Source organism: Osmia lignaria, chromosome 12, assembly GCF_051020975.1.
Source record: "Osmia lignaria lignaria isolate PbOS001 chromosome 12, iyOsmLign1, whole genome shotgun sequence".
Classification (NCBI taxonomy): domain Eukaryota; kingdom Metazoa; phylum Arthropoda; class Insecta; order Hymenoptera; family Megachilidae; genus Osmia; species Osmia lignaria.
In genome coordinates, this window is record NC_135043.1 from 10,158,982 (window position 1) to 10,172,556 (window position 13,575).

Here is a 13,575-nt window from a genome sequence, read left to right on the forward strand (position 1 = left end):
CGCAACGTAGGCTTTACGATTTCCTTTTGATCTCGAGAGAACCCTGGGCGTGACTAGAGACAACCTAACAGACAAACTTCCTTCCTGTCTTCGCGTTACAAAGACTACGGATAAATAATAATCTTTTCCTATACCTTTACTTTCAGTTGCCCGAGAGTGTACCTACTAGGCAGAGGAAACGTTAGGCGTAACGAGCCTCTCGACTTTACGGTAGTCTCCTTCGTTCCACGACTTGCTAATTCTTTGCTTGGTTAACGCTACGATCGTACGCATGCACGCAGCGTAATGACGCGCATACACGGCTGGGTGCACGCGTTCGCGTACCGGGATCGCCTAGGGCAGGAGGGTTCTAGGTTCGATTCTCCCTAGTCTCTCGCAGGGTTCTTACTCAAGACGGAGGGCAGATGGTGGGAGGCTAGCTTTCCCCCTTTAGCTTGAAGAGAAACGTTGCAGCGGAGTGTACCGAGAGGCTGGTCGACGCGATGCGTCCGTTCGTTCGCGCGACGTATTCGTGCAACGTCTCTCTTTCTCACGGGCGTGCACACAGCGGTCCACCGCGTGTGCGCGAGAGAGTGTGAAATAACGCGAGCCGATGGCAGGGGACAAAGGCTCCGCGCGACGCGAGGACTAGGGGCTAGGCAGGAACCAGAGCCGTGCTGAACGACCAGTGACACGAACGGTACAGAGGGAGGGAGAAAAAGGGGAACAGTCGAGGGGGCTTCTTCTCCCTCGAAGTGGCAACGAGGGAGAACCAGGGTGACCGAGCGAAAGGGGAAATCGGTATGATGGCTCGAGAACGCGAAATAAACTTTTGTTAATTCACCTTTCTTGATACTATTGGGGTAATTTGTTGCTTTCTTTCAAATTTAGGATACCGTTTTTAGTTGTTATATTTTCGTTTGAAAGAAAAAGTGCCCAACCCTGATGGAGAAACGAGACGAAACGGGCGAGAAAAAGAGAATGCGAACGAGGTAAGAGAGAAAGAGAGGGAAATAGCGCGCGAACGAACGCGAACCCGCGGGTTCTATGCCATTCGGTCGATTCGGTGAGTCACGCATCGCGAGCTTCCTGCTGCCAGGCCTGCGTCCCCTCCGTCCCCCTTCGTGCCGTTCTGCCCCTCCTACGGTCCCCTCGTTTCGCGTCTCGCGCCACTGTTATCCTCCTCCCAGGCTCCCGGCCGATCCCTTTTGTCTGACATTCGTCCGACCGACCGACCGACCGTTCGACCGTCACCCGCAGGGTTAAGGGTCTTCTAAAGAGGATGCTTCTCCCCGTCTCTCTTTCTCCTTTCCCCCCCTACGTCTTCGCGTCTCTTCGCTCTTTGTCTACCTCTCGCCGCATCGTGAGCGTTCGGTAGGTGGGTACGCCGCTGAAACATCCGAAGCCAGACTCGTTTGAAAAGAACGTCGCGTATTTTCGGCGGACCGAATACGTTGCGGTGCGCGACGGTATCTCTGGCTGCGGACGAGAATACGGTCCAACGGAGAGGTAGATACGCGGGGCCAAACGTCGAGTAGCTTGGCCTGGAAATCGATAGCGCCATCGCATCGATCGTTCCGCGAACTAGTTTTCCCTTAACGAGAACCGAGACGTCCGTTGCCGGACGCGTAATCGTGGACGAGGCTAATTGCTCGAGAATTCCGTGCGTATCTCGAGATTCTCTCCGAACCTTCCCCTCTTCCTCTTCGCCCCGATTTACAGGTGTTCTCACGAGGAAGATTTCAGGTTATCGCGTATCGCGGATAAGCTACGAAACGAGTTCTTTTCCTCTCGAGGTACCTCGAGCGTTGGACAAAATTTATACAAAACTCGAACGCCGTCCCTATTTATCATCGAGAGCGGCGACGCCTCCCGTATACCGATGCGTTACTCCCGTATGCGTCTGACTCGCGAATGTATAACGAGGACTGGGTGGTTCGAATTCGATAAGACTCGGTATAACGTATCACCGCGTGAGATTAATAGTAGACGTGTACGCGCACAATGACGCTAACCGACACCCGACTTCTCCAAACGGATTCTTTCAACGCGAATACGTTGCTGGGTCGCGAGCCTTTCTTGTCTCGATCGTCGATGGAAAGCGCGCTGACGTCCGAATTACGTTTCGAGCTGCGAGCGATAGAGAATGATGCAAGCTATGCTGATCTATTCGAGGGAAAATCCACGTACAACGGTTTCCTCGTTCCTCGTAACGTTATTTTCGATAGGACAGACAGGAACCGAGATACGGTGACCGGACGATCCAGGATATCGACAAACACGTTTTTTCCCCCCAGCTCGTTCAAACACCTCGTCGAATTTCTCCCCTAGATCATCGCGTATCCCCTGCTCGAACCGAGTGGTCCGTAATACGCGGGATTTTTTGCACCGCTTAGTCACTGTGCGCCAAGCGATGACGGTTACGTCGGCACGGTTCGGTGTGCGTGCGAATTCGTGCGTGCCCGCGACCCACACCGAGCCGCGTTTGTCGGCGAAACTCCGCGTGGCAGACGATTTCTTTGTGTCCGGTGCAGGCGTGAGCTGGCGCGTCGATATATCCTGCGCCAATGCCTATCAATTGCTAATTAAAAATACGCGCGTTCGATTTTTCTTTCGCGTTTACGACCAAGAATGTCTGCCTCGATATCGCTAGAGATAAATAAACGCATACGGATCCGAGGCGGCGCGAAAATTTGTTTAGACCTCGTTAACGATGGGTCGTTCGACCAAGAATCTACCGCGATAAGACGAAAAATCTTATCGAAAGTCGGCCATGCGAACGCGATAACGAGAGAGGACGGAGAGAAACGCGACAAAGAAATCTGTGGCGGGATCGAGGCGAAGCGGGTATATCCGGTCAAACCGGGCAGCGTGGTTCAGAGAACGTAGATTCTCGCGTCTCGAAGCGATAGGACGAGCATCGAGCGGTTGAACGTCGAGTTCGGACGTATTCGGAGCGGAGGCGAAGGAAAACACCGTGGCTGTACACGTAAACGTTTGACGGGGCTTTGCGTGTACGGTTGGACGATCAACGAAGGTTAGCCGGCGGTGCGCGTGCGTGAGAGTGGCTCGATTTTACGGGCCCCTCGGGCCACACGATCGTTCGAATCGCCGTGGCATGCGGGTCCCGCGAGAAGAGCACGAGAGGTGGAAGTGTCGCACGCACTGCCGACCAGCTGCTCTCCTCACGATCTGCTAGGGCGTCCTGTCGTCCCTTTCTTTCCCTCCTTTTATCCTCGTTTACCTCTTCTATCCGTGCCCACTCCCTCTAACGCGTGCTGTGCGTGCGCGAACCCGAACTTCGCACAAAGGGGATAGAACGCGAGGCCCTCCGCGTGCACACAAGTACGCGGCGGCAACGTCGCGCCACGACGTTCGTGGTATAGGTTATCGCCGCGGTCGCTACACCCGTATTTACCAGAACTCGCGTACATAGACGCGACCTGGTATATATGTACACGACTTGCCATGCAAAACATGTTTATTTTATAGGATACACATTCTAAAATAATTATTTATCTAATCTGAGCGAAAAGTGGTCAAATGTTTTGGCGCAGAGAAATTTTGTAAATGTCTATGTACTTACGGACGGCGATAGTGTACGTAGCGCGTATAGATGGGCGGTGGATGTGTCCGTATACGAAGGTGTGTACGTAGTTGGGCCTGCCCGATCCCTCGGGGTTCGCTTCTCCTCGCACGTACACGCGAAGCCGAGCCAACGGCAGAACGGCAGAACGGCAGAACGGCAGAACGGCGGGCAAGCGAACGAGCCAGCCAGCCAGCCAGCCGCGGCGAAGCACGGATGCGCCCTGCTTACGTATACACCGGTCCTTCTCGCCGTCGCTCCTTCCTTTTCCCACGACCGAGCCCTGGCAATATAAGCCGAGTAATATTACCGCGGGAAGAGCGGTAAGGTAACAGAGAGCCGCTGCTACAGACCGTTCCTTTCGAGAATTTACGAGCACCACGGTCCGGGTGCCCGTCGACCCTCCCTCTGTGTATACCCTCTTCGTTGTCTCGCGTATACCGTAGCTGCGAAACGGCACCGTTTCCCTGCCTATGCGCTTCGAACCTATGCGATACGCGTTCCCGATTGCCAGACGATGGACATCCTTATTAGCAACTGCCAGGTTATCGATGGTAAAGACACGCGAAAACTAACACCGTCTGCTTGTATACACGTACGCATACGTGACACTTGCTTTTTCTTATTATCGACCGATGCTTCCGCGAAACATTTCCGGTTTCCCGACAACAATGAACGGCCGTATTTAGAAAGAAAAAGTTGTATCTTGAAGATTGTGGAAGATCGATAAGCCGATAGCGATATCAGTTCGCGTCTATATCTATACGCGCGTACCGAAAATGCAAGTCCGCTAAAACATTCCATCGATTTCGTTATCGACGTTCTTCACGGTGAAACCCGATATCGCTTGTTCGTTTCGCCTGTAAATAACTTTTCACGGGCTCGAGAGCGTGCTTTCAGGCAGCAAAGAAGGTCGCTACCGTTCGCGGACGAACGAGCGCAGATTTCTTTAGGATCGTCGCTCGGCCTGAACCGGCCCCCTTTTTAAATTCCCCAGAGTGTCTCGGTCCACGCCGCGCCACGACGGTTGCGCGCATCTTGCACACGCGTGCTTCTTCTTCGTAACTCGCGTGTATATGGCCCGCAGACAGAAAAAACGTAACGGCGATGGGACGGGGAAAAAGAGACAAGAAAGTACGGGAGCGCGAAGAGGGGAAAAAAATGCAGCCAACAAAAAGGCGTGCACGCGGTCGAGCACAACGACCACGACGACTACGACGAATTCGATTTAAACCAGTTTTTACAAGATCAATTACTAGGTACGCGTTGCCGATCGACGCGTAGAAATTAGCGTGATCCATGACATTTTAGACAGGGCAAGCTGGTGTTTAAAGTTAACCGATTCTTAGCTAAAGGAAGGTATATGTACGTGTAGGAAGAAGGAAGACACCGGCGAGACAGCGTTATCCGCGATAAGGAAAAGAGAGGAAGAGGCATAGGCGTGTACGCAGCCATACGTAACGACACCGACGATGAGCATGAGCGCGAGGACGCGGAGAGCGACAACGACAACGACGACGAGGATGGTGGCGAGGCGAGACGACGCGACTCGACGCGACGCGACGCGACGCGGCACGGCACGGCCCGGACTCGCGGACCCTCGCATCCTGTCTATGACAGGATGGCTGATGGCTGGCTGGTTGGTTAGCTGGCCGGCTGGTCGGTCGTGTTGGCAGGGCCCTACCCACGGCCGCCGCCGCCGTCGCGCGTACATGTGCCAGTCGCCTCTTCGTGCCGCCGCGTACGTCCTCTTCACCTCCCGTTCCTCCTGCCCCCTTTTACGCTTATTCCTCCACCGTCTCACGGGGGCCAGTTACTCTCCTCTGTCCAGGCTCGACGAGGCATTTTTTCTTCTTCCAGCCGGCCACCGTCGCAGCCGCCGTCGCCGGCGACGTCGCCACGGTATCGAATCGTCTCGCCACGGGGTACGTATGGACGAGCGAGACGGTAAAGAAAGGAAAAAAAAAAAAAAAAAAAAAAAGGAACGACACCAACGTAACGGCTAGAGCGTGACGGAGATCGCGATAGAGGATGAATCGAGTCGAAGAGAGCGACGGAAAGAGAGAAGGCCAGAATAGGGTGGGGCGGCGCTTTCCAATCGCGAAGCGAGGCCCCTCGCGTTCCGACGACGATCGAAAAAGGTGAGACGTGCCGAAGGGGATATAGGCGCGGACAATAAAGCGGACGAGAGAGCGAGCCGGCCTGGCAGGGAAAGAGAAGGAAAGAGGAGCGCGCGGCCAAAGAATCGGAGGCAGAAGAGGAAAACGCGCGAGAAAGAGTAAGAGAGAGGGAGAACGAGGCGAGAACGTGACGAGACGGCGAAGCGGGAACGAAGGGGAATCGAGGGGATCGCGGACGGTCGAGCGACGACGATTTGGCAACGGCTTTTATGGCTTTCGTTGCGATCGACTGGAAACGGCGCGGCCCGATGGACGATGCCTCGTCGAGGCTACGCGTCTGGTGTACGTATTTCAGAAACTAGGCCGGCGTATTCTGAAAACGAAGAAAACGTCGGAACGCGCGCGCGGGAGGGGCGAACGTTCTTTTGGCCCCGCGACATTAGCGGCGCTAATGTCGGTATTAGGGTCACCGGTAGTACAGAGTACAAATCGAGTCCTGTTCGCGATGAGCATTTTAATAACACATATCGCCGTCGATTTTTCTAATTACACAAAGCGTTTCTTCTTGTCCGCCTCGAGGCAAGGTTTCAACGCGGTTGATTCGAAGAGAGACCGGAGGAAGCAAAGGTGCGAGAGAAAAATATAGCGTCCAGTTTTTTACCGCTGAACGAGTCGCGCGCGACGAAGAAAAGATCGAACACGACCGATCGAACGGGGAGCATCCGGTTCTTTCGATCGCCTCGACCGATCGGTCGACGGGTGTGCACCGAGAAAATCCAATTCCCGAACCGAAGACGAGAGCGAGAGCGTTCTCGAGGCCTCGTGCATTCAGACGTATCTACCTGCGGGAAACTGTGTGTAACTACCGGCAGACTGGAAGTATTAGGAGGGAGAGAGCTACGGCTGTTCAGAACTGTGAGCGAGTGAGAAAGAGGAAGGGGGGAGGCCGGGAGGAGGGAGAGAGAATAAACTGGGTCAGTGTCGCGGAACTTGAAAACTTCGCTTCCGTAATGCGAGAGCGGCGCTGACTGCTGCCTGGAAGTCGCTTAAACTGCGTTTACGAGTCGGCGGTAGGTAAAACAGAAACACCTCGAGAACTCAAGACCGAGTTATACCTAGTTATGTATACACTTGCCTATATACGTATACAGGGTGTTCAGAAGTTGGGCTAAGAGTAAAGACGAGAAGAAAATGTGTAACCTAAAGACGATAGGGCTTTTTCCCTATCGTCAACCCCACACGATTCTAATCGCTTAGATGGCTACCGAAAGATAGACGAAAAGCGTTTGATATTTCTCTTATTCGTACCGATCAAGTTTGTTCGTTCAACTTTGGAATAGTCTGTAGATCGTATACGATCGTATACGCGTAAAGTGGGAAAAGAGAAAGAGGAAGAGGAAGGAGGCAACGAGTTAGAAGACACGTACGAATGTTATGTACAAAGCGAAGCCCGCCGCTCGAGCCGAGGCGGGGGTGGGAGGCTCGTTTGTTATACCGGCGTTTCCACTGGCGTATTTCATTGTACACAAGTTTCCTCTCCACGTGCGCGCCGTATTATATCGAAACGTTTCCCGCCACGATTCAATGTCAACCGCTACGCGACGTCGAACGCGCGCAAGCAAACTGGCGAAAGGTCTCGCAAGGTCACGATTCCACGCGTTCGACGCGAGGAGGAGAAAGTTCGTTCGGTCGAATACGATTCGATCGTTGAAAAAGAAGACGAAAAGAAAAAAAAAAAAAAAAAAGAGGAGTGGAAAAAAAAGCGTGTTGGGTTCGCGGTCGGGATACGATCGAACGTTCGCGTTTTCATTCCCGCGAGTGGCGCGTATCGTTCGTGTTCCGCTTTAATAACCGAGAAACGTTCGAGTGACGTTGGGAAAGGGGAGAAGGGACTTGGACGCGCGATACAAGGGATAAGAGGGAAGGGAAATGCGCGCCCACGTATAAACGCGTATATCGTGCACGTAAGCCTGAAAACACAGTGGCGTTAGCGCTTGTTGACGCAGATAAACCGACGACGGTGTAACGCTATATTTATACTCTTTCCTCGCTCGCGGCTCGTCTCTTATATTTTTTTATTTCTCTCTTACCGCGATGAATTTTTCAAGTCTTTTAACCCCTTAAGCGGTTGTACTCGTATGCCGTATATGCGCGTCGTGACCAAAGTCGATACACGGCTGGAACGACGGATATACACGTTCGCATTATGAACATTTTTGAAAGCGCCACGTTTCGGATGTGATTTACCGTCGCGTCAAGACGTACCTCAACGGTCTTGGGTGAAACGATTTCGCAAAAAATATCTTACGAGATAGGAGGCGTTTCTCGTGGAAGAAATCTATCTGGAGATACGGCGCCCCAAAGCCTTATCACTAATTGCCGTAGCGGTCCGTTTTCGATTTCCAACGTTTCTCTCTTATATTAGTGCCGTTCACGAAACGCAACGTTTGGCTTCGATAAAGGACGACGATTCGATCGCGAGGCTAAAACGTGGGGAGCGGCAAAGCATGGGTTAAAAAAGGGGCGATGAGATCACGACAGTTTCTCTCGTTCGCAACCTTACTTCGCAAGCGGTCGCCGTTAAACGCAGCAGGGTCTAAATAACCTCTGGTATATCGAACCGTGCCAGAGAATCCGCGAGCAGAGGACTCGCGAACCGAAGGTCTCGCGTAACCGCGATCTCGTTTTCTCGTTTGTTAGTTAATCGGCTTGTTCTTTTTCCTATAGTTTATATTAATTATCGATGTTTGAACGGTATCGATCGAAGCGTAGATCCGACATCCCTCGGCGAAGGCATCGCGTCAGCAGCGAGGTGCGAGGTAGAGCGTAGATCGAGGGAGTCGGAGAGAGGGAGAAGAGGGTGGACGTGGCTAGGGGGTGAAGGCTACGGGAGGGCAGGGAGGCGAGTGGGTGGAGAAGGAGGATAGGGCAAGCCGTTATTTAGCCGGCCGCGCGCGCGTCCCTTCGCGACCCAACTCAGCCACGCCGCCCTTCACTCGCCCTCGAGCGCCGCTGTTCTGCCGCCCCCTCATCGCTCACGCCCGACTCGACCAGCACCGCACCCCGCTCCTCGCTCCTTCCGTTCACCCTACTATCCGACAGCCACCTCTAGCTCTCACACCCTTCGTTCGCCCTTCTCCCTAGCCATCAACCTTCCTCCCTCTTTCTTTCCCTCCATCCTCTTTCTCTTTCTATTTTTCTTTCTCCTTTCTCTTTTCTCTTTTTTCTCCCCCTTTCTTTTTTTTTCTTTTTTCTAGCCGTTCCTATCTCCGTCCGCTTCTTTCTTTTCCTCGCGTTCGTTATCCGTCTCTGTTCCTATTGGCCACGTCTCATCGGGACACGCGGTGGCTCTTCACGGTCCCTCTTCGTCCCTCGCGTTCGTCCGACGATCGTGCCTTTCGGTCGCACGCGGTCACTTTTTCTTGTTCGATCTCTGTCTGTAGCAGCGCGCGCGTTATACCACGGAAAACCTCGGCTCGTTCGTCCACGACCAGGCTCCGTCCGTCGTTCGCCGAAATCCCGTGCTAATTAAAGCCCGCCTCGATGCCCGTCGCCGACCGGGACGACACAGCCGTCGCTCCTCTCTCCCTTCCTCTCTCGTCCACTCTTATCCGTCCGTCCGAATCGCTCTCGCAATCTTTCTCCGTCCCTCTGACTCTCCTTCTCTTTCCCTTTCTCTTCCTCATCGTCGACTTTTGCCGGCACGGCACGGCGCGGCGTTCTCTCATTCCGTTCGACTCGATCTCGGCTCGTCTCGCGACACGACCGTCGCGTCGGCCGGGTGCACCAAGGAGAAAATTAAGAAGACTTCGAGCTCCTTCGGTCCATTGTGCCGCGTCGCGTAACGGTACTCGCGGCAGACGACCAAGCGTTCTCTTCTTCTTTTTTTCCCCTCTTTCTTCCGTTCCCTCTGCCGTGCCCGGCCCCTCTACGGTCCGCGTAACACAGCCGCGTCCGTGTGTAGGTAGAGGCGTATCGCTAGTCGCGAGGCGCCCGCCAAGATAAACTCGCGCTCCGCCGTTTATCTAGATACATTCCTCGCGGCCGCGGTTCTCTCCACCCATCGAGATCGCGTGGTTGTCGCTAACGTTGCGCCACGGCTACGACGATACGACGTCGACGGATCGACGATGGGCCAGGAATCGCAGATACGCGCGCTGGCTCACCAACTTTATCTGCGTCGCCACGAGCTTTCTTCCTGTTAGCCAGGCAGCGATTCGATTAAGCCGGCCTTCGTGGATTTTTCCGCTGGCCTGGCCGGCATTAATTCGCTTTTACCGCTCGCGACCGCGCGAAGTAGCGTTTCGGTCACTCGGTTCTAGGAAACATTTTCACGCGAATTTCTCTCTCGGTTCCACCGAAAAACTGGCGCGGCTTATTCACCGTTCCCCTTCACGCTCCGGCGTCGATCTCCCGTCCGTCCGTCTGCACACGCTCCCCCTCGGTCTACATTAAACGGGGCTCGACCGTGGAATCGCGTACGAGGCCACTCGTCTTGTTTGCGCCGCTTTATACCTGGCTTCGTTTCTCGCCCACCGGACCCACCTTAATTACTTCGGATCATTTTTGCCGGGAATTATTTACGCTGTTTATCGAACCGTCACGGAGAGCCGTGGCGTCCGAAAGGTAGCCGGCAATCGCGGTAAAAAGACGCTCTCTCGTATAGGGTTATCCGTCTGCTTCCGCTTCCGCGTTGTCCACCGGGGGAATGGAAAGGAGAGGAGGAGAAATCGTTTCGATTTTGCGTTTCGCCCGAGTCGAAACTGGGACTGCTGTTTTTTATTTTTCTCGGTATTTTGTGCGTTGCGTGTCGCGTCGCCCGCTCGGCGGGTTAATTAAAGGAGGGACAGAAAATTGGGTAGGGGGATAACGAATTCGTGACGCGACGATAGCCGCGGGGCAATCGAATTTCGCGCCCTTCGAATCGACGTGCGTAAGAACAGAGTCCGCCGTGACGAATACCAGCCGGTTCTACCGCGGGTTATTTGCAGCGGCCGGAAAGCGACCTTGCCTACTTTCCGACCTTTTCGAATCATCGACCGTGCTAGAATTCCAAATTAATTCTCGCTATTCGGTCAAATTCGAAACTACTTGCGGATACGCAGCCGGAATGCCACGTGGTGTCTGATCGAGACGATGCAAACGTTTAGATCCAGCAGCAGAATCGTACGGATCGTTGCTCGGTCAACGGTACGTGCAACAACTCCGTACACGCGTATTACATAATTCAAAACTTCTAAAATTAGAACGTCGTAGCGGCGACGAGCTAAGAAGAAGAGATGGAGGAGGAGGAAGAGAAAAAGAAAAAAAAAAACGAATGTACATACACTCGAGGAAGAGAAGAAAGGAGGAAGACGACGAAGAAGCAGGTCCACGCGATGAGTCTGGCCGGGTTAAATATAACGTCTCTGGAGCACACGACAGGTAGTTGCGCTCGGTAGCCTTATGCAATATATTCGTGCATTCACGGGGAAAAAGGAACAATGACGGCCGCAGACGCGTAAGCATTCGGCGTAACTGGAAAACGCGCAGCGACCGGATGAAAAGAAAGAGAAACGAAGAGGTAGAGAACGTCCGTACGACGATTACGTAACACACAGCCCGAGTGTCCTTCTCGATTTATATTGGGGTGCGTCCTTCCTTCCTCGCAGCCGTTCGAATCGCCGTCGCGTTTGTCTTCGCGTTTAAATCGCTCCCGATAGACCGTTCGCGAACGCCAGCCAACCAACACCGTTCGCACCATCGATTTCACCGTAAATTTCTTCAGGACTAATTTAAAACACCTCGAGACACTCCGAGCCGATACGCGATGGTATCTCAACCACTTTTACGTAATACTTATTTTCCGAATTGATAGTTGAAGTAATTAATGTTAACAGTATCCGAATCGAATACTCTTGAAAATATGAGGAAAAGCTAGCGTTGGTCGAGCATAAAAATGGAGAGGAAGATAGATTTGCAGCGACTAAAAGGAAAGCGCGTGAAGCGGAAATCCATTCTGGAACGGCAGGGCACGTCGTAGGGAAGAAATTCGCGCGGCGCTCGCCGAAACGAGGCGGTAGCAGGTGCGCCCGTTAAGTCGACGACGACGACGACGACGACGACGGGGACGACGTTGAAGAGGAGGAGAACGAAGGTAGAAGCACGCAGTATCGGGTGTTTCTTGGAAGGATCGAAGGGTGAGAGGGATGGAGAAGTAGGGTGGAGGGACGACCGGACGGTCTTCTAGCAACGACTTTGCGGACCTGGCCGACCTAGCCAACTTAGCTAACCCGAGGATCGCCGTTAATTATTCGAGATTATAGGGAAAATCCTGCAATAAAAAGTTTTTCCAGCAGCGGCTAGGCTTGGCTGGCGACGTCGATGGCGGGCAACGGTGGCCAGCCAGCGACAAACAACCGCTTCTATACGTCGCGACTATGCGGGCACGGATCGATCGAGGGCCCCCAGTCCCTTCTCGCGAATACCATGGCCGAGAGAGCAGAGAAGACCGCCTTTAAATTTCACGCCAGAGAAACGGCCAACCACGTACACGCTCTCCTTTAGGGCCACGCTCTTTCCACTATACTACGATAATTTCACCTGCATGCGAAAACGTTATGTTTCCCCATAGATTTCCCTCCGAATTGAAAACATCTCCGCGCTCGAAATGCTCTTAATAATCATGTATTCTTGGAAAAGGCTCGGTACTATATACGCGCATATTTAGGTCTCTCCTTTGTCTCCGATCGGCCGGCTCGAACGAACAGGAATGGCTTGTCTTTCTGCGCTTGGTTGTGTATCGGCATTGTCGATTTGAACAACGGCTCGAGTCGCGGAACGGGGAATTCCCGGGAGAACGATTCGAATTACGTCATACCAGTTTCCTTTTCCGGACTATAAGCGAGCGAATCGAGCGTCTACGAATCTCTTCGAATGCTCTATTCAACTTTTAAGGCAATTTCAAAGCGATGCCAATTGTTCGATACGCATTAATAAACTCCCCCTACGAGTAATACGAGTTTCTTTTTTATTGGCTTAAGAGATGTAACCCTAATTTCTATTACTTTATAAGTATTTCCAGCAAAAATTCCCTAAAAATTGCTAATTCAAGTTTCCCATATGATTCCTCATATTGAGCCAGTCCTATACGCGACTGATGCGATTCGTTCGATGATTTTGACAGAGAGTTGGTCGGAAGAGCAATAGGTGATCGAATGCCGCGGTTTCAAGTGGGCGACGCAGCGTTGGCGTGTCCAGCTCCTAATTCCTCGGAGCCGGCCACAGTCTCGGCTTGTTTTTTCTACCGAGTGACCTTTACATTCCTAATCGTGACCACGCGAATTCTTGCCGCGTCCTTTCGGCGTACCTGCCGACGACGAAGCGGCGTGTGGCCGCGCCATTTGCAGCGCGCATGCCTTCTGGCCATCGCATCGGTGCTCTCTCGGTTCGTGAGAGCCTGCAGCCTCTGACGGGAAGGGCACGATCGGAAAATTAACGACCCCTCGAGCGTTAACTCCCGACTCCCGAGGTCGGTTCTCGGTCCGCTCGTTCGTTAAGTCCCTCCTCGAGTTCTCGCGACTCACGCCGCGTTTTCAGCTATCGCCCTCTCCTCTTCCCCGTCCTGCCCAACCTTTCCCCCTCACCTAGCTTCGTCTCGGTTCGCTTCACCTCGCCGCACCCCTCCGCGTCGGCTTCCTCTGCCCTTCTCCGCACCTCTCTCCTCTCCTCTCCTCTCCTCTCCTTTCCTTTCCTTTCCTTTCCTTTCCCCCTAACCATCACCACCGGCTTTACCCCACGAGCTACGAATCGGAGATTGGCGGAGAGACCGGTCGATTATCTATAATCGATAGGAACTACCGGTGTATCGCCGCGGTGCGTAACGCGTCGTTGGATACCACGGACTGACGC

General features: G+C 53.3%; 1 protein-coding gene across 4 annotated transcripts in view; it reads right to left on the reverse strand.

Annotated features, from left to right (window-relative positions):
• Positions 1 to 13,575, reverse strand: part of LOC117609945 (dynein regulatory complex subunit 7) — an 80,635-nt gene that overhangs the window by 40,489 nt on the left and 26,571 nt on the right. Inside the window, exon 3 of one of the 4 annotated variants that reach the window (XM_034336737.2) lies at positions 3,566 to 3,848. The exons of the other annotated variants lie outside the window; for them this stretch is intronic. Within the exon in view, the coding sequence (XP_034192628.1) occupies positions 3,566 to 3,848 (283 nt within the window). The remainder of the gene's footprint in view (positions 1 to 3,565; positions 3,849 to 13,575) is intronic. 4 annotated transcript variants of the gene reach the window in all.